Here is a 21,377-nt window from a genome sequence, read left to right on the forward strand (position 1 = left end):
CTCTGTTGGACCATAAAACCAGAAGACATAGGAGCAGAATTTGGCCACTCGGCCCATCGAGTCTGCTCCGCCATTCAATCATGGCTGATATTTTCTCATCCCCATTCTCCTGCCTTCTCCCCTTAACCTCTGATCTCTTTATTAATCAAGAACCTATCTATCTCCGTCTTAAAGACACTCAATGATTTGGCCTCCACTGCCTTCTGTGGCAAAAGTTCCACAGACTCACCACCCTCTGGCCGAAGAACTTCCTCCTCATCTCTGTTTTAAAGGATCGTCCCTTTAATCTGCGATGGTGTCCTCTGGTTCTAGTTTCTCCTACAAGTGGAAACATCCTCTCCACGTCCACTCTATCCAGGCCTCGCAGTATCCTGTAAGTTTCAATAAGATCCCCCTCATCCTTCTAAACTCCAACGAGTACAGACCCAGAGTCCTCAACCGTTCCTCATACGACAAGTTCTTCATTCCAGGGATCATTCTTGTGAACCTCCTCTGGACACTTTCCAAGGCCAGCACATCCTTCCTTAGATACTCCAGATGGGGTCTGACCAGAGCCTTATACAGCCTCAGAACTACATCCCTGGTCTTTGTTCTTTGCTCTATTCCTAAAAGGAAAAGTGAGCCTGATGTGCTTTTGCGACAATCCTTGATAATTGCATGGTCAACATTAGCGTGACTGGAAAATTTCATTAATTTATTTGACGTCCCAAGGCTTGAAATGGTCGTATTTCCGCCTCTATTCCCAGAGCATACGCCCGGACCTTAGCATTGCCTAGCGCAGTGGCATTACCACTACACCAGCCCATCCTTCTCTCACCGTTGATTCAATTGGGTTCTGCCGTCTTTAATTTCTTCCTCATGGGTGACTCACATAGTTTTTCCTTAGATCAATTGATGGCAGTTGTGATGGTGACCGCAGAGAAACTTTCAATTCGAGATTTGTAAATTATCTAAAATTCCACCAGCCAATGGGGTGAACTTTAAGTCCATGAACACAGATAATTCATAGTTTAATACGTCACACTCATCGTGCATTCCTTTGATTCGCTTGCACTGGTCATTGGTTTGTCTCAGATTTCAATCATACAATATGTAGATGCCTCATATTGACCGAGTCATGGAAATCTACAGCACAGACAGGGCCCTTCGGCCCATCTCTTCTGCGGCGGTAGAAACAGCCACCCAATTAGTCTAATCGGGCAGCACGGTAGCATTGTGGATAGCACAGTTGCTTCACAGCTCCAGGGTCCCAGGTACGATTCCGGCTTGGGTCACTGTCTGTGCGGAGTCTGCACATCCTCCCCGTGTGTGCGTGGGTTAGGTGGATTGGCCATGATAAATTGCCCTTAGTGTCCAAAATTGCCCTTCGTGTTGGGTGGGGTTATTGTGTTAGGGGGATAGGGTGGAGGTGTTGACCTTGGGTAGGGTGCTCTTTCCAAGAGCCGGTGCAGACTCGATGGGCCGACTGGCCTCCTTCTGCACTGTAAATTCTATGATACAATCTCATTTTCTAGCACTTGGTCCATAACCTTTTATACCTTCGTATCGTAAGTACACACCTAAATACTTCTGAATAGGAAGTTATTGATGGTTATTGTCCGATGGAACAAATTATCTCCTTGCCGATTTCAAATGTTAATCTTCAAATCATTCGAAATTTCAAACAACTATAGAGAACCCTTATTCCACCAACTGCCTGTGGTCTCATCCAAATAGGGCACACTGAGCCCCGACGCCCTCTGCTGCATATTCTGAGAACTGCCCGCATGACTGTGGGGAGGATGTGAAACATTCTGATGTTTCCGCCGCACTTCCTATTTTTTGTTTGACAGCCTGGCGAGAGGTGTCCTACGTATGCAGCAATGCCAATTTTATAATGTTGACATGTTCAACTTTATTGTTAAATCAACTTCACAAACTTATCTGTGGTGTCTTCCTTCACCCATACTCTATCTAGCCCTTTGCAGGTTTGATTGTCATATCTCACCCCCGGAGCCTGCACTTCATCTGCGAACCTCCACATTCCCTTATTCCTGACCGCAACCTGCAAACGATTCACTTTCTGGTCTGAATATTTGTGAAGTGTTGCTTCAACAAACTGCCCTAAGCAGGAACTGAAGACAGGCGATTGAATACACAGGCAATTTCTCACACCCTGACCACCGATCTCTGCATTTTTCTTTTTTTTTAAAATAAATATTTCATTGAGAATTTTTGGTCAACCAACACAGTACATTGTGCATCCTTTACACAACATTATAACAATACAGATAACAATGACCTATTTTATATAAACAAAAAAACAAAAAATAAATAAATATTAAATAACAAAAATAAAAACTAGCCCTAATTGGCAACTGCCTTGTCACAAGCTACACCCCCCCCACCCCCCACCCCCACCCCCCCCCCCCCACCCCCATCCCTCCCCCCCAAAAAAATCCTGGGCTGCTGCTGCTGCCTTCTTTTTTCCCCCATCTATCTGTCCGCAAGATATTCGACGAACGGTTGCCACCGCCTGGTGAACCCTTGAGCCGACCCCCTTAGGACGAACTTAATCCGCTCTAGCTTTATGAACCCCGCCATGTCATTTATCCAGGTCTCCACCCCCGGGGGCTTGGCTTCTTTCCACATTAACAATATCCTGCGCTGGGCTACTAGGGACGCAAAGGCCAAAACATCGGCCTCTCTCGCCTCCTGCACTCCCGGCTCTTGTGCAACCCCAAATATAGCCAACCCCCAGCTTGGTTCGACCCGGACTCCTACTATTTTTGAAAGCGCCTTTGTCACCCCCATCCAAAACCCCTGTAGTGCCGGGCATGACCAAAACATATGGGTATGATTCGCTGGGCTTCTCGAGCACCTCGCACACCTATCCTCCACCCCAAAAAATTTACTGAGCCGTGTTCCAGTCATATGCGCCCTGTGTATTACCTTAAACTGAATCAGGCTTAGCCTGGCACACGAGGACGACGAGTTTACCCTGCTTAGGGCATCTGCCCACAGCCCCTCCTCGATCTCCTCCCCTAGCTCTTCTTCCCATTTCCCTTTTAGTTCATCCACCATAGTCTCCCCTTCGTCCCTCATTTCCCTATATATATCTGACACCTTACCATCCCCCACCCATTTCTTTGAGATCACTCTGTCCTGCACCTCTTGTGTCGGGAGCTGCGGAAATTCCCTCACCTGTTGCCTCGCAAAAGCCCTCAATTGCATATACCTGAATGCATTCCCTTGGGGCAACCCATATTTCTCGGTCAGCGCTCCCAGACTTGCGAACTTCCCATCCACAAATAGATCTTTCAGTTGCGTTATTCCCGCTCTTTGCCACATTCCATATCCCCCATCCATTCCCCCCGGGGCAAACCTATGGTTGTTTCTTATCGGGGACCCCCCCAATGCTCCAGTCTTTCCCCTATGTCGTCTCCACTGTCCCCAAATCTTCAGTGTAGCTACCACCACCGGGCTTGTGGTGTAGTTCCTCGGTGAGAACGGCAATGGGGCTGTCACCATAGCCTGCAGGCTAGTCCCCCTACAAGACGCCCTCTCTAATCTCTTCCACGCCGCTCCCTCCTCCTCTCCCATCCACTTACTCACCATTGAAATATTAGCGGCCCAATAGTACTCACTTAGGCTCGGTAGTGCCAGCCCCCCCCCTATCCCTACTACGCTGTAAGAATCCCTTCCTCACTCTCGGAGTCTTCCCGGCCCAAACAAAACCCATGATGCTCTTTTCTATCCTTTTAAAAAAAGCCTTCGTGACCACCACCGGGAGGCACTGAAACGCAAAGAGGAATCTCGGGAGGACCACCATCTTAACCGCCTGCACCCTCCCCGCCATTGACAGGGCTACCATATCCCATCTCTTGAAATCTTCCTCCATCTGTTCAACCAACCGTGTTAAATTTAGCCTGTGCAATGTGCCCCAGTTCTTAGCTATCTGGATCCCCAGGTAACGAAAGTCTCTTGTTACCTTCCTCAACGGTAGGTCCTCTATTTCTCTACTCTGCTCCCCTGGATGCACCACAAACAGCTCACTCTTCCCCATGTTCAATTTATACCCTGAAAAATCCCCAAACTCCCCAAGTATCCGCATTATTTCTGGCATCCCCTCCGCCGGATCCGCCACATATAGTAGCAAATCATCCGCATACAAAGATACCCGGTGTTCTTCTCCTCACTAAGTACTCCCCTCCATCTCTTGGAACCCCTCAGCGCTATCGCCAGTGGCTCAATCGCCAGTGCAAACAGTAATGGGGACAGAGGACATCCCTGCCTTGTCCCTCTATGGAGCCGAAAATATGCCGATCCCCGTCCATTCGTGACCACACTCGCCACTGGGGCCCTATACAATAGCTGCACCCATCTAACATACCCCTCTCCAAAACCAAATCTCCTCAACACCTCCCACAAATAATCCCATTCCACTCTATCAAATGCTTTCTCGGCGTCCATCGCCACTACTATCTCCGTTTCACCCTCTGGTGGGGCCATCATCATTACCCCTAACAGCCTCCGTATATTCGTGTTCAGCTGTCTCCCCTTCACAAACCCAGTTTGGTCCTCGTGAACCACCCCCGGGACGCATTCCTCTATTCTCATTGCCATTACCTTGGCCAGGACCTTGGCATCCACATTTAGGAGGGAAATTGGTCTGTAGGACCCGCATTGTAGCGGGTCCTTTTCCTTCTTTAAGAGAAGCGATATCGTTGCTTCAGACATAGTCGGGGGCAGTTGTCCCCTTTCCTTTGCCTCGTTAAAGGTCCTCGTCAGTACCGGGGCGAACAAGTCCAAATATTTTCTGTAGAATTCAACTGGGAATCCGTCCGGTCCCGGGGCCTTTCCCGTCTGCATGTTCCTAATTCCTTTCACCACTTCTTCTACCTCGATCTGTGCTCCCAGTCCCACCCTTTCCTGCTCTTTCACCTTGGGAATTTCCAGCCGATCCAAAAAGTCCATCATTCTCTCCCTCCCATCCGGGGGTTGAGCTTCATATAGTTTTTTATAAAATGTCCTGAACACTTCATCCACTCTCTCCGCTCCCCGCTCCCTCTCCATCCTCGTCCCTCACTCCCCCTATTTCCCTCGATGCTCCCCTTTTCCTCAATTGGTGTGCCAGCAATCTGCTCGCCTTCTCCCCATATTCATACTGTACACCCTGCGCCTTCCTCCATTGTGCCTCTGCAGTGCCTGTAGTCAGCAAGTCAAATTCCACATGCAGCCTTTGCCTTTCCCTGTACAATCCCTCCTCCGGTGCTTCCGCATATTGTCTGTCCACCCTCAAAAGTTCTTGCAGCAACCGCTCCCGTTCCTTACTCTCCTGCTTCCCTTTATGTGCCCTTATTGATATCAGCTCCCCCCTAACCACCGCCTTCAACGCCTCCCAGACCACTCCCACCTGGACCTCCCCATTGTCATTGAGTTCCAAGTACTTTTCAATACATCCCCTCACCCTTAGACACACCCCCTCATCCGCCATTAGTCCCATGTCCATTCTCCAGGGTGGGCGCCCTCCTGTTTCCTCCCCTATCTCCAAGTCCACCCAATGTGGGGCATGATCCGAAATGGCTATAGCCGTATATTCCGTTCCCCTCACCTTCGGGATCAATGCCCTACCCAGCACAAAAAAGTCTATGCGCGAATAGACTTTATGGACATAGGAGAAAAACGAGAACTCCTTACTCCTAGGTCTACTGAATCTCCACGGGTCCACACCTCCCATCTGCTCCATAAAATCTTTAAGCACCTTGGCTGCTGCCGGCCTCCTACCAGTCCTGGACTTCGACCTATCCAGCCCTGGTTCCAACACCGTGTTAAAGTCTCCCCCCATTATCAGCTTTCCCGTCTCTAGGTCCGGAATGCGTCCTAGCATTCGCCTCATAAAATTGGCATCATCCCAGTTCGGGGCATACACGTTTACCAAAACCACCATCTCTCCCTGTAGATTGCCACTCACCATCACGTATCTGCCCCCGTTATCCGCCACTATAGTCTTTGCCTCGAACATTACCCGCTTCCCCACTAATATAGCCACCCCCCTGTTTTCGCATCCAGCCCCGAATGGAACATCTGCCCCACCCATCCTTTGCGCAGCCTAACCTGGTCTATCAGTTTCAGGTGCGTTTCCTGTAACATAACCACATCTGCTTTAAGTTTCTTAAGGTGTGCGAGTACTCGTGCCCTCTTTATCGGCCCGTTGAGCCCTCTCACGTTCCACGTGATCAGCCGAGTTGGGGGGCTTCCCACCCCCCCCCCCCTTTGCCGATTAGCCATCATCTTTTTCCAGCTTCTCACCCAGTTCCCACGCAGCTGTATCTCCCCCAGGCGGTGCCCCCCCGCCCATCCTCTCCCGTACCCACTCCCCCCTTTCCCCAGCAGCAGCAACCCAGTAACTCCCCCCTCCCACCCCCTCCCCCCGTTAGACCCCCCGCTAGCGTAATTACTCCCCCCATGTTGCTCCCAGAAGTCAGCAAACTCTGGCTGACCTCGGCTTCCCCCCGTGACCACGGCTCGCACCGTGCGACGCCCCCTCCTTCCTGCTTCTCTATTCCCGCCATAATTATCATAGCGCGGGAACCAAGCCCGCGCTTCTCCCTTGGCCCCGCCCCCCATGGCCAACGTCCCATCTCCTCTCCCTCCCCACCTCCCCCCATCACCACCTGTGGGAGAGAGAAAAGTTACCATACCGCAGGATTAGAACATAAAACCCCTCTTCGCCCCCCACATTCGCCCCACCACTTTGTCCAAACGTTCTTTTTAATAGTCCACTCATTCCAGTTTTTCTTCTACAATAAAAGTCCACGCTTCATCCGCCGTCTCAAAGTAGTGGCGCCTCCCTTGATATGTGACCCACAGTCTTGCCGGTTGCAGCATTCCAAATTTTATCTTCCTTTTATGAAGCACCGCCTTGGCCCGATTAAAGCTCGCCCTCCTTCTCGCCACCTCCGCACTCCAGTCTTGATAAACGCGGATCACCGCATTCTCCCATTTACTGCACCGAGTTCTCTTCGCCCATCTAAGGACCATTTCTCTATCCTTAAAACGGAGGAATCTCACCACTCACCACTATGGCTCTGGGAGTTTCTCCTGCTCTCGATCCTCGCACCATAACTCGGTACGCTCCCTCCACCTCCAACGGACCCGTCGGGGCCTCCGCTCCCATTAACGAGTGCAGCATCGTGCTCACATATGCCCCGACGTCCGCCCCCTCCACACCTTCAGGAAGACCAAGAATCCTCAGGTTGTTCCTCCTTGCGTTGTTTTCCAGTGCCTCCAACCTCTCCACACATCGTTTCTGATGTGCCTCCTGTATCTCCGTCTTCACCACCAGGCCCTGTATATCGTCCTCATTCTCGGCTGCCTTCGCCTTCACGACCCGAAGCTCCTGCTCCTGGGTCTTTTGTTCCTCCTTTAGCCCTTCGATCGCCTGTAGTATCGGGGCCAACAGCTCTTTCTTCATTTCCTTTTTTATCTCCTCCACGCAGCATTTTAAGAACTCTTGTTGTTCAGGGCCCCATATGAAACTGCCACCTTCCGACGCCATCTTGGTTTTTGCTTGCCTTCCTTGCCGCTGTTCCAAAGGATCCGCTGCAATCCGGCCACTTTCCTCTCCTTTTTCCATCCGTGTCCAGGGGGAATTCCCTTCTGGTTTACCGCACGGTGTTTTTAGCCGTTAAAATTGCCGTTGGGGCTCCTATCAAGAGCCCAAAAGTCCGTTCCACCGGGAGCTGCCGAAACGTGCGACTTAGCTGGTCATCGCCGCACCCGGAAAACGATCTCTGCATTTTTCATGGAGCATGCACTAGAGACCATCCGACAGGAATGCTTCATATTTAGATCAAAGCGTGAAAAGTTAATAATTCGCTGTTTCTCCAATAGTTCTTCAAAGTGTGCATTAATTTGAGGACTGATAATTTAACTGCATTGGACAAGAATCATCACAAAGACGGCTTAACCATATAGAAGGTATTCCTTCTGATGTTAGCCAAAGAGCAGGGATATTGAAGTTCAGTTGTGGACGGTGGGGCAAGCAACATTGAGACGTAAACAAAACAAGCACCCTGATGCCTGATGTCAGCAACTATGATTTTGTTAACAAAGAACAAAGAAACGTACAGCACAGGAACAGGCACTTCGACCCTCCAAGCCAGCGCCGACGGTGCTGCCCGTCTAACCTAAAACCTTCTGCACTTCCGGTGTCCGTATCCCTCTATTCCCATTGTATTTTATTACTTGTCAAGACGTGCCTTAAAGGTCACTATCGTACCCGCTTCCAGCACCGTCTCTGGCAGCGAGTTCCATGCACCCACTAGCCTCTGTGTAAACACCTTCCCTCGAACATTTCCTTGAAACACTGCACCGAACACCTTAAACCTATGTCCACTAGTAATGGACTCTTACACCCTGGGAAAAAGCTTCTGACTGTTCACTCTGTCCATGCCCCTCATAATTATGTCGACTTCTATCAGGTCGCCTCTCAACCACAGTCGTTCCAGTGAGAACAAACCAAGTTTATCCAACCGCTCCTCGCAGCTAATGCTCTCCATACCAGGCAATATCCTGGTAAATCTCCTCTGCACCCTCTTCAAAGCCTCAACATCCTTCTGATAATGTGGCGACCAGAATTGAATACTATATTTCAAGTGTGACCTTTCTAATGTTCTATACAGCTTCAACATGACTTGCCAATTCTTATACTCAATGCCCAGACCGATGAAGGCGAGCATGCCTTCAAAGATAACAGGGCAAAGGACAAACTGACCCCTCCCAGTATTTGCATTCCTTCCAGGCGTCACATCCTTTTGTAATGCGAGTAATACCTGTGTGGATAGATTCTCATGCACAGTTTTGTTGAGTTCCTGTTACTCAGAGGCACCGCCCATGGGGGCTTTGAGCCAGATTCGCTAGCTTTCTACCGGAGAGCTATAATACACAGCGGCGTGATAACTTGCTGAAAAGCGCTAGTATTCTGCTCCTACCATTCTGTTCCCGTTTCTATTTATAATGGGTCTTCTTATTATCGATGCTTAAATACATATTTGCAACACGTTATAACAACAGCTGAAATATTAACATCAGACTGTATACATTAATTACTAAGATTTAAGTAATGACTAAGACAACCACAATGGGGGTTTGAATTGGTTACAACGCCGGCCCCGAGGTTTCTCCCTTTCGGGAGAAATTTTCACAAAGACTTCCCGCCACCAGGAGTAAAGAGAATTTCAGCTCTTTGGACAATTCATAAATTCAAATGTGAACAGCTGGCGAGAACAGCAGTAGATCAACAGACCACATCCTTTCGTGGGGCGAACAAAGTCCAATTGCAGCCCATCAAATAGCGGCAAAAGCACGTGACGGAAATCTTCACTGCTGCCGGCAACACGAACCGACTGGCGACTGTGCGCAGACGCTCTGAGTTCTTCTGATGTGAGCTCTGCTCCTCTCCGTTTGACATTTTCATTCCAATGATGTATCGCACGGTGCAAATGCAGCTGCTCCCGGTCATTCTCGTACTACTGACTTGTAAGTACAGGGGACGTACTCAATAATATGTGGATATAGTGTACTTATATTCACCTTGCTCCAATACCTCTTTATTTTTACAGGTCGATGTGGTTCGGACCAGGTGATCCAGTCTCCCACTGCGAGAACAACCCAGAGCGGGGATTCAGTGCAAATAAACTGCAGCTATGACTTGTCCAGCTTTTACGGAATGCATTGGTACAGACAGAAATCTGGTCAGGGACCGGAGTGGATAATAAGCACATTCACGGCTGGAAAAGAGAGAAAGAACCGACTCGAATTGGAACTTTCCACTGCGGATAAACGGGGACAATTGGTGATTGAAGACACGGAGAGCGCGGATGTCGCTGTGTATTACTGTGCGATACAGCCCACACTGAGAGGAAAGGCGCAGTCACTGTACAAAAACCTGGTTGCCATTCCGGAGCAGCTGCAGCAATGTCTCCACTAACACAGGCCCGGCAAGGTGGGTGAGAACGAGAGCAAGAAAGGGAGACTGTGAGCGGGGCTTGATCATTCCCTTGCGAAGCGGCTTTGACCAGAGATACTGATGGTCAAGGTATAAAGTGTCCGATTGAAGAAACAGTCTCTCAATGAGTGCAACGTTTGTGGGGAGGAAATCATCAGTATTGCGTCATTGTAGGATTGTAATTAACTGTACTAATTGGACATTAGACTGAATATTTGTTTAGTTATGTTGGTGTGTGACGGCTGACCGTGAATATTAATAACATTCTACTGTAAGATTCATGGTTACTTTGAAGCGTCCTTACTCTGCTGCGGATTTCTCCCCGTTCTTAATTCTTATGAAGCATCAACCGTCAAAGACCAGAACAACTCGCAGAGAAGGTTTCCGTAGAGACCAATTCAATATTTCCCCCTCGCCAGTGGTAGAAAATTCGATTTCACCCCGCGCCAAGCACCTCGTTCTGATAGTGACAGTGGGTGAATAAACTGAAAAACATCATCTACATTTGAAATTAAGTTCTGCTAATTTGAGGCAAGATCTTACCAGCAGCATCCACGCTAAGTAATCTCACTGGTGGGAATCCCAGCGCCTGGCTCTTATTATCTCTTAATATTCTCCTGACATCACATACGCAATGACATGATGGTTTCGGCCTTGGGGAAATGTGCGTTTTAGATTTCCGCCCTGTCTTCATGAATGTGATTTCATTCCAGATGTCACCTTCAAGATTTTGTTTCGGAAAGCGCCTTTACAAAGCTATGAAACCTTTTATTCTTAATTGACTGAAAGTCGAAAGTCTCATAAGATTATTATAATTAACCATCTTCCGATGCATTTTCACCATAAATGTTAGCCAAAATACGGGTGAGCTGGAGACAATTTTCTGAGTCCGAGAAACACAGAGCCAGTTAAAAATAAGATCAACAAGGCGATGGGTTTCCAGAACCCAGCAGGAACTTGGAACTGAGTCCCGCGGCGGGAGTGACAAACATGTGAAGACGGCGCCATCTGGCGGACATGATGCGGACGTCTGCACGGTTCAGATCATGATTGATAGTCAGTGTATCTGTTGGAATATTCCGTCGCCCAAGTCTTGTAACGTCTATGTGTTGTAACGATGCTTGTGGTCAATATCAACACTTATATCAACAATAACGGGGAATAAAATATAATCAGATGAAATGGAGATTGAAAATTCATAGCTTCCGCTCCCAGGTTAGACCCTTTATGAACTGCACCTTGAGCAGTATCAATAACTACATTTACATAAAACTGACGTTCGTTTATTTTCAATGTAATTGGCGCCAGATTACAGGATCTTTCTCTGCAGGATCTGTGCTGTGAAGAGATTTTTATTTGGCTAACCCTGCATTCCCGGATGTCCTATTTTCTCTTTCTCTGTGTGGCTGCGCTGCGCTGGTCTTCCTGCGCAGGACCCAGACAGACCCTGTCCATCAGTCTCTGACTCATCGGCCGGCTTACCTCTGTAAAGGAATTTATGTCATTTAGCTGCATTCTTCCATGGGTAACATGGAAATATTACAATTAATGGTAGATGTGCGTTGTGATTAGCAGCAGCAGGACGAAAGTAACTGTTCTGAGGTTTAGATTTGGCATAGTTGGAACGCTGTTGCATCTGAGGCAGGAGGTCCAGCTTTTAAATCTAAGTGCAGTGACTTCAGACCAAATAGTAGGTTGCTCCTCCCGCTGCCATTAACAGGAACGTTGATGTGTTTTCAAGCCAAGGGGATAGAAATTATGTTTGCGGGGTCAGTTTATGACGTGGAAGGAGTGATGAGAAAAAAAACAATATTGTTGTGGTGCCAATTCCAGAGTTTCTTAAGAGCTTCTCACTGGCCATGCTAACTGCATACAGCCTAAATATGAAGCGTAATAGTCAGGCCGTGGCCCCTGAGGGAACTGAACAGGGCAACATGGTAAATTACACAAATAGAACTGAAATGGGGACTGCCCAAAAGGTTTGAGAAAATTATTGTTGGTCAAACAAGTAGAATAAGTGGCATTTGGGAGAACAGATCAGTGAAGGGAGAATGGAGTTTTAAAGTGAAGGAAATATTCTCTGAGAATTAAGGTCATGATGAGGATCGGAACCATTTGTATCCTCATAATCGTTCCTGAATCAGCCCCTCATCAATGGAGGCAGTGATCAGCTAGAGCAGAAATACAGATTGGCAGACTACTCTGTTGCGGACCTATCCGATGCCAGTTCCTGGACCATGTGCAGCAATGTCTCCAACAGCACAATCATTTCAGAGTGAGAGCAGCAAACGGAAGCAGATGCCGCAGACTCAAAACTAGCCAAACTGTGCGGCTGTTGTCAGCTGCAGGTGCAACTGATGGAGCGGAAATAGCAACGGTTGAATCTCCAGAACTTTGGGTCTATCCTGCACGTGTTCACTGCTCAAGTGACTGAGAACGAATAGTGAGAGAGTCATTAGCGTCCAAAAGTCAGGGAGCATTATGGAACGGAATGAGAATTCGGCTTACCGTATCTGTGACTATTTGAAAATGGTATCCAAATCGTCTTTAACACCCCACATTTTCCATACTGCCTTCCCTTTTCAGATTATGAAATTCCCTTTTAAAATTGGCTGTAGAATTTTCTATCATCATTTTGTGTGCCGTACTCCAGATATTAGGAGATAGCATATTATAAATAAGTACATCATTTTCTATCATGTTTCTATTAAATCAGGCCGATTTATTCATTGTATCTGCTGCGAATGGATACAATTACAGATGGTCTACTCTCTCGAAAAGGCACATTTTTCAGCACAACATTTGAGTCTTCCTTCTACCTCCTTTCTTACAAGCAAACGAATCCAACGTTCTGTGGTATTTTGCATAAACGACCCTCGTTCCTCGGAATATTTTCAAGCTTCCTCGAAAGTCCTAACATTCTATCTCCTTTGTCGTGTACATGACTTGGATAGAGACGGCTAGCAAATATTTAATCGATTTAGCATCACTTTTTGACATAAACATCAATAGTAACAAAAACTATTTATAAGCAGATCCAGTGTAGTTTTCTGGGAAACATTTGTGTCATCTTGTGTATTTCAGTACACCCTGAATCAGTTCATTTGGTCGCATTCTATGATTCTGTGATTCTAACAGGAATTAAACTAATCCGGCACCAGAGGGCGCCACTTCAAACATGATAGCGTAGACTTCCCTGGTTTAGCACACTTGGATAAACGGTTGGCTTGTAATGCAGAACAAGGCTAGCAGCGAGGGGTCAATACCCGTACCGGCCTCCCGAGCAGGCACCGGAATGTGGCGACTAGGGGGTTTTAACAGTAACTTCATTGAAGCCTACTTGTGACAATAAGCGATTACTTTCATGAATAGGATGGAAATAGAGGGATACGGACCCCGGAAGTGTAGAAGATTTCAGTTGAGACAGGCAGCATGGTCGGCGCAGGCTTGGACGGCTGGCGGGCCTGTTCCTGTCCTGTACCTTTCTTTGTTCTTTCATGCGGATGATGAAGTTCTGTGACGGCATCGTTATAGCCAATAGGCGTCGTAGTCTCAGTGAGATCACAAAGGCCCTGGCCCCCTCCAATGTGTGGATGGACCAATGAGCTAAACAGAGCCCGGTTTCCCTCTCTCCTTTCAATCTCTGGATCATTCCATTCACATTCATTCAGAAAGATGCAGTCAGACATGTTTCTGTTGTTAATAGTGGCGGCGCTGTTGGGCGGTACGTAATTGTCACTATTTACCATGCCAGATTAGCAGGTTATAGATTGTTATAACATTCAATCTAATTTACGACCAGAAATGATAAGTAGAGTTGAGTTTCCACTAACGTACACACATACAAACAAATTTAGATCAATTAAGATTAAACTCTTGATGATTCATTTCTCTTCCTTCACAGGCGGGCAAAGTGCAAATCCAGTAACTCAGTCACCGGTGACAGATGGTGTTTCAGCGCGGTTAGATTGTGAATACGCAGACATCAATATGGACTACATCCAATGGTCTCAGCATTAATATGAGTTGTTGCATTTGTTGTAGTTCAGTGAGACCTGACAGTTTACTGAGTGAGTGAGTCTGTACATCAAGATGTGAACAAGAAGCAGCAGTTAAGGAATCACAGATCGATTCATGAATCTTTTATCTGTATTGAATGTAAGTTCCAATCGTAAACTTGTATAACTGTGCAAGCGGACCTCACTATTGATGCTTTTGACAGTTGTGGCTTGTTACAATGTTTTTCACTCTCAGTGTAGAAACGGAACTATCTATGAAGCCCCCCCCCTGCTGAGCAGTAGCTGGAACTGCCAGTGTGGGGTTTTTGTACGGGACCCACCATATCTCTGCAGCAGTGTGGGCTTCATGGCACAGAAATACACGGCGCTGTCGGAGATCATTGTGTTATAGATTGTTAGCTCGGTAGTCTTGTTCGTTTTATCAAACGTAGAAGAAAACCGATCGGCGAGTTCGGTGTTCCTTTGCACAGTCAGCCCAATAACTTGAAGCATGTAGCTTGGCGCTTTCCAGGGCTGCTGGCTATACCAGTACACATAAGGGTTAGGAGCAGTTGTTTTCAAGGTGCAGGTTAGTGTGACATTACTTTCCTCTTTAACCGTTATTTCGGGTTCCTTTTGCTCCACGGTGTCTTGGTGGCTCCATTCTAACAGAAGTGACAGCGATAATGACAATCAGAGTCAGCCTCATATTAAGCAACATAATCATCAGCAAAATAATTACTGTAATTTTACCAACAATAACATCTGGGTTACAGCATTCAGGAAGAGAATGGAATGTTACTGGGGAAAAAATACTGACTGAGAAGCGAGATAATGACGAGGAGCGAAGCGAGATGGTTCCTCATGCTCCTTCTTGAGTTTGTAACTCCACAATGAGAGAAATCCTCTGTCAGAGACATAAATACAGATCCCCGTCCCACTGCACTGCTGATCCGACCAATGAGAGGAATGTACCACCAGCAGCAATCTCTCCAGTAACACTATCGTGCCAGAGCGAGAGCAGCAACCGGAAGCTGTGGGCGGGGATACCGCAGTCTCAATATTGAGTGAAGTGTGCGGTGACTCTCAGCTGCACTCGGAACTGATGGAGCGGAAATAGTGACGGTGCAATCTTCATTACACCGTGACAATCCTGCACCTGCTCATTGTGCAAGTCACTGGGACGAGAATGGACTAGAATGTAGAATATTCTAGTCAGAGATGAGGCCACACGAAATATATTGCCCGAGACACTTTGAAAGAGTTATATTATTCTTCTTTCAAAATCTGCATTGTTTACATATCTCGGTTATCCCCGTTACATTTGTGTACAAGTTACTTCTTAAAGTTATTGTTGAATCTTCTTCTGCCTTTATTTAGACCGCCCTCTATAGTTTAACAAATCGCAGTGTAGATAATAGATGGAATTTTCCTGGTCTTTATTTATCATCAATCGTTGTATTATCCAAGGATCTGCTCTAGGAAGGAGCTCCGCGTGATCTTCATTAACAACCCACTTACATTTCAGCAACTCTTTTCAGTCTCTCCTTCACTTTCTTTGGCCTGAGGAGACGCGGCCGTGTGGCGCCATCATCAGTTTCCCTGCCTCAGGCCCCTAAGTCGTCGCGTTTTACAGCAACAACAGGCCCTTTGGCCCATCGTGTTCGCCCCGACCATCAAGTATCCATCTAATCGAAACCAATTTCCTCGCACTTGGTCCGTAACTTTGCATGCAATGGCGTTTCAAGTCCTCATCTAAACGCTTCTTCAGTGTTGTGAGTGTTCCGCCTCGGGAACACAGACAGTGTGTTCCAGGTTCTCACTACGCTCAAACTCCCTCCATATTCCTACCCCTTACCTTCAATCTATGCCCCCTGATTGTTGCCCCCTCTACTAAGGGGAAAGGTTTCTACCTATCTACGTTCCTCAGAATTTAGAACACCTCGATCAGACCTTCCGCAGCATTCTCTGCTTTAAAGGCAATAATCCCAACCTATCCATCCTCTCTTCACAACTGAAACACGCCTGCTCATAAAACTTCCTGATTAATCTCCTCTACACCCTCTCTGGTGCAATCACATTCTTTCCATAATATGGTGACCAGATGTGCAGAAAATACTCCAGCTGCGATCTAAGCAGCATTCTATGCAGCTTCATAATAACCTCCCTACTCTTCCATTCCATGCCACGGGGCTGGGAGGGGAGTTCGATAGCAGATGGTATGTATGGGCACCTCACCTGGACATCAAGGGGTTGTGGTGCTAGCTGCCACTAAGCTCTGAGGAGCAAGCACAAAGACCAGTACGTGCAAGGTGTCAGCCAGCCATGTGTTGGCGGGTGGGTTGGATTTGAGGGTAGGCAGGCGGGCCTGATGCCAAGAGAGAGGTGGTAACTGCCCTTGCAGGTCACTGGGGGTCATTGGTCTTTTTCCTACATTGGACGGCGGTCCCCCTTGCCATGCTCTCACACTGACAGTCATTGTCACTGCCTCCCAGGTTGCATTGGTGCCTCTGCTGCCGGCTCTCTGCCCCGCTCACCACCCCCCCCCCCCTCCCCCGGGAGAACAGGGCGTCCTTTCTCATGCATCCACAGCATCGAGAAACTTGGCCAGGTCGGCATCGCCAAAGCGAGGGGCAGCTCTAGCTACTGCCGTGCTTGTGTGTTGACTGCAGTGAATGGTGAGGGAGCATTTAAGAGCAACCCCCCCCCCTCCACCCCCACATCCTTAGATGAGGTGCGGATCCAGCGAATCTGACGGCGTGGCAGCCAGTAATGGTGAGAAGCTCCTGGGGGTTACTTTCCAACACTAAGTGTCCTTAATTACGTGCTGCGATTTCGCCAATGCGGCCTTTGAGAAACATCCTGCCAATTGCGCCCAAAACGACACTTGTTTCCCATTAAATCGCGCTATAGGTTGATTTATTTTATCATGACACTGCTAAAATAACACTTATCGAAAGGGAAAACACTATATTCATATATCATTACCTTTTCGCATCTCTCAGAATCACCTCCAAGCACTTCGTACATATCCGATGAGTTTCTTAAATATACGTAGTCTCATTAATCTCCTCTGCACCCTCTCTGGTGCAATCGCATCCTTCGCATAATGTGGCGACTAGATGTGCACAAAGTACTCCAGCTGCGGGCTAACCAGCGTTCTAAACAGCTCCATAATAACCTCCCTACTCTTATATTCCATGCCTGGGCTAAGAAAGGCAAGTACCCCCTATGTCTCCTGAACCACCTTATCTACTTTTCCTGTTGACTTCGGAGATCTACGGACATGAACCCCAAGGTTCCTCTTGCCTCTATACTTCTTGGCGTCCTGCCGTTCATTGTGTATTTTCTCGCATTGTTAGTCCTCCCAAAATGCATCATCTCACCCTTTTCAGGGTTAAATTCAATTTGCCGCTGTTCTGCCCATCTGGCCTGTCCGTCTATATCATGCTGCAATCTAAACCTTTCCTCCTCGCTATTTAGCACACCGCCCATTTTCATGGTGTCTGCGAACGACGGTTGGGAGTGGTTCAGGGGACTGGAAAGCCAGAACGCACTGGATTCCTGTTCCAGCTCTGGGATAGTTGCGACCAGACTTCCAGTGCAATATGAGCAGTATCCAGATTTAAATAGTCAATTCTCATTCCTGACATTGATGTTTTGACATACAAATCAATAATTACAGTGTTAATGTAAGCCTACCTGTGACAATAAAGATTACTATATTATAAACATTAAGTCCATTCAGTAACCCCCATTCTGAACCGGATTGAACAGAATCCACCATCAGAGGGAGCAAAGCCCAAACATGATAATTAGAAAGTCACATGAGACCAACTGCAGAGGTATCCTCAGTGATGTCACAATAGGCCCGCCCCCCTGCTGTGTCTTGGTGGAACACTGAGTTGGACTGAGCCCGGGTCCCCCTCTCCTTCTAAAACTCTGACTCATTTCATTCCCATTCCCATAGATAAGTCCCCTGGGCTGGATGGGATTCGTCCTAGGATTCTCTGGGAAGCTAGGGAGGAGTTTGCTGAGCTTTTGGCTTTGAACTTTATGTCATCATTTTCTACAGGAATAGTGCCAGAAGACTGGAGGATAGCAAATGCTGTCCCCTTGTTCAAGAAGGGGAGTAGAGACAACCCCGGTAACTATAGACCAGTGAGCCTTACTTCTGTTGTAGGCAAAGCCTTGGAAAGGTTTACAAGAGATAGGATGTATAATCATCTGGAAAGGAACAATTTGATTAGAGATAGTCAACACGGTTTTGTGAAGGGTAGGTCGTGCCTCACAAACCTTATTGAGTTCTTTGAGAACGTCACCAAACAGGTGGACGAGGGTAAAGCAGTTGATGTGGTGTATATGGATTTCAGTAAAGCGTTTGATAAGGTTCCCCACGATAGGCTATTGCAGAACATACGGAGGCATGGGATTCAGGGTGATTTAGCATTTTTTGATCAGATATTGGCTAGTTGGAAGAAGACAAAGGGTGGTGGTTGATGGGAAATGTTCAGCCTGGAGTCCAGTTACTAGTGGTGTACCACAAGGATCTGTTTTGGGGCCACTGCTCTTTGTCATTTTTATAAATGACCTGGAGGAGGGCGTAGAAGGATGGGTGAGCAAATTTGCAGATGACACTGAAGTCGGTGGAGTTGTGGACAGTGCAGAAGGATGTTGCAAGTTACAGAGGGACATAGATAAGCTGCAGAGCTGGGCTGAGAGGTGGCAAATGGAGTTTAATGCAGAAAAGTGTGAGGTGATTCATTTTGGAAGGAATAACTGGAAGACAGAGTCCGGGCTAATCGTAAGATTCTTGGTAGTGTGGATGAGCAGAGATATCTCTGTGTGCATGTACATAGATCCTTGAAAGTTGCCACCCAGGTTGAGAGGGTTGTTAAAAAGGCGTACGGTGTGTTAGCTTTTATTGATAGAGGGATTGAGTTTCGGAGCCATGAGGTCATGTTGCAGCTGTACAGAACTCTGGTGCGGCAGCATTTGGAGTATTGCGTGCAATTCTGGTCGCCGCATTAGAGGAAGGACGTGGAAACATTGGAAAGGGTGCAGAGGAGATTTACCAGGATGTTGCCTGGTATGGAGGGAAGATCGTATGAGGGAAGGCTGAGGGACTTGAGACTGTTTTCGTTAGAGAGAAGAAGGTTAAGAGGTGACTTAACTGAGGCATACAAGATGATCAGAGGATTAGATAGGGGGGACAGAGAGAGCCTTTTTCCTCAGATGGTGATGTCCAGCACGAGGGGACATAGCTTTAAATTGAGGGGAGATAGATATAGGACAGGTGTCAGAGGTAGGTTCTTTACTCAGAGGGTAGTAAGGGCGTGGAATGCCCTGCCTGCAACAGTAGTGGATTCGCCAACACTAAGGGCATTCAAATGGTCATTGGATAAACATATGGATGATAAGGGAATAGTGTAGATGGGCTTTAGAGTGGTTTCACAGGTCGGCGCAACATCGAGGGCCGAAGGGCCTGTACTGCGCTGTTATGTCCTATGTTCTATGTTCATTCACTGAGCGATTCAATCAGACACGTTTCTCATAATACTGGCGATGCTCTTACCCATTAGGTACTAGATTATACTCATCAGTATTGTTTAACAGATTGATGGGAATTTACACCGACTCATACAGTTAATAGAGATTTACCTCCATCAGCCGGGTTAATTTCATCCCAGGCCAATGGAGAACAAACATTGGCATGTTTGTTTATCCGTCTGCTCTTTTGATGCTCTACATTGACAGGCAGACTATTTGCAGATTCAGTGACGCAGTGTCTAGTGTCAGAAGTCGTGTTTAAAGAAGCCTCAGTTGCTTTATGTCCCTCCCGCTCGATTTGTTCTCAGTGGCTGGAGCAGTGAGCAGGTGCAGGATGGTCACAGTCTTCTGCAGATTCACCCCTTCCTATTTCCGCTCCGAGTGCACATGACAGTCACCACATACTCAATATTGAGACTGCGGTATCCCCGCCCACAGCTTTCGGTTGCTGCTCTCGCTCTGACCCAATTGTGTCATTGGAGAAACTGCTGCCTCTGCCATTGGTCGATCAGCAGTGCTGTGGGCCGGGGATCTGTATTTCTGTCTCTGACAGAGGATTCCTCTCACTGCAGAGTTCCAGACCCAGGAAGGATCATGGGGAACCAGCTCGCTCAGATGCTCATCATTATCTCACTTCTCAGTAAGTATTTCCTTCCCAGTAAAACTCCATTCTCCTCCTGGCTGCTGTAACCCAGATGTTATTGTTGGTGAACATAATGGTGATGGTGAAGATTAAGTTGATCAATTTGGGGTTGATACTGATTGTTGTTCTTAATCTATTTTTTATGTCAGATTGGAGCCACCAGGATACAGTGGAGCAGCCGGATGCAGAAATAAAGATTGAAGAGGAAAGCAATGTCACACTAACCTGCAACTTGAAGACGAGCGCTCCTAACCCGTATGTGTACTGGTACAGTCAGAGTCCCGGGAAGGCTCCACAATACATTCTCCGTGTTCTGGGAGAGAACCTTTACAGACACCCTGACATCGCCGATCGCGTTTCAGCAACCTTAAACAAAACTGCGAAACTTAGCGAGCTAATGATAGGCAACACGCTGATGTCTGACAGCGCACTGTATCTCTGTGCCTTGCAGCCCACACTGCGACAGATATAGCGAGTCCCGTACAAAAACCCAGCAGTCAGAGTTCCAGTTAGTGCTCAGCAAAGAAACAATAATCCAGCCTCCACAGTGATAGTTACAGTCGGGGACCATTATAAACTTGCAACAAATCGCACCCTACTGCACAATATTCCAGATGTGATCCCACGCATACCCTCTATGATTGAAGCATAACCTCCATGTTTTTGTGATGAATTCACCTCACAATAAATAACAATATTCTCATTCTTGGCTGCACCTGAAAACTGACGTTTGTGATTCAGGCACGGAAACCCAGATCCCTCTGAATCTCAGTCCACTGCAATTCCTCAGATAATGAGCTTCTCTCTGTGTCTACTTCTCAAAATTAGTCATTTCATATTTTCCACATTATAGTCTGTTTGCCAGACATTTGTCCATTCACTTACCCTGTCCATGCCCTTTTATAGGCCCCTACGGTCCTCTTCAACATTTACTTTCCTACATCTCTCTGTACCATCCAAGTCATTTATCTAAATTGTAAACATTCGAAGCCTCAGCACTAACCACATCCTGACTAACTGAAAGAAAACAGTTTGATGTTCATTGTGGATTTCAGGAAAAGGTTCGGGAAATACAGATCCCAGGACCCTTGCTGAGGCAGCAATAACAAACTGGGAAAGACCTCCACTATCACAGGGCAGACAATGTGTATCAGAGTTTGAACAAGCTGTTGTCGGGACGGCAGCTCGCAGCGTT

The 21,377-nt window shown here is 47.3% G+C and overlaps 1 gene segment (V, D, J or C); it reads left to right on the plus strand.

Moving 5' to 3' along the window:
- The first annotated feature begins 9,467 nt into the window (after positions 1 to 9,467).
- LOC140417790 (T cell receptor alpha variable 20-like) lies at positions 9,468 to 9,973 on the plus strand. The segment is given in 2 exon segments: positions 9,468 to 9,522; positions 9,606 to 9,973. Coding segments are annotated over 2 exon segments (423 nt in total).
- Positions 9,974 to 21,377: the final 11,404 nt, after the last annotated feature.

Source organism: Scyliorhinus torazame, chromosome 5 (assembly GCF_047496885.1).
Source record: "Scyliorhinus torazame isolate Kashiwa2021f chromosome 5, sScyTor2.1, whole genome shotgun sequence".
NCBI classification, from domain to species: Eukaryota; Metazoa; Chordata; class Chondrichthyes; order Carcharhiniformes; family Scyliorhinidae; genus Scyliorhinus; species Scyliorhinus torazame.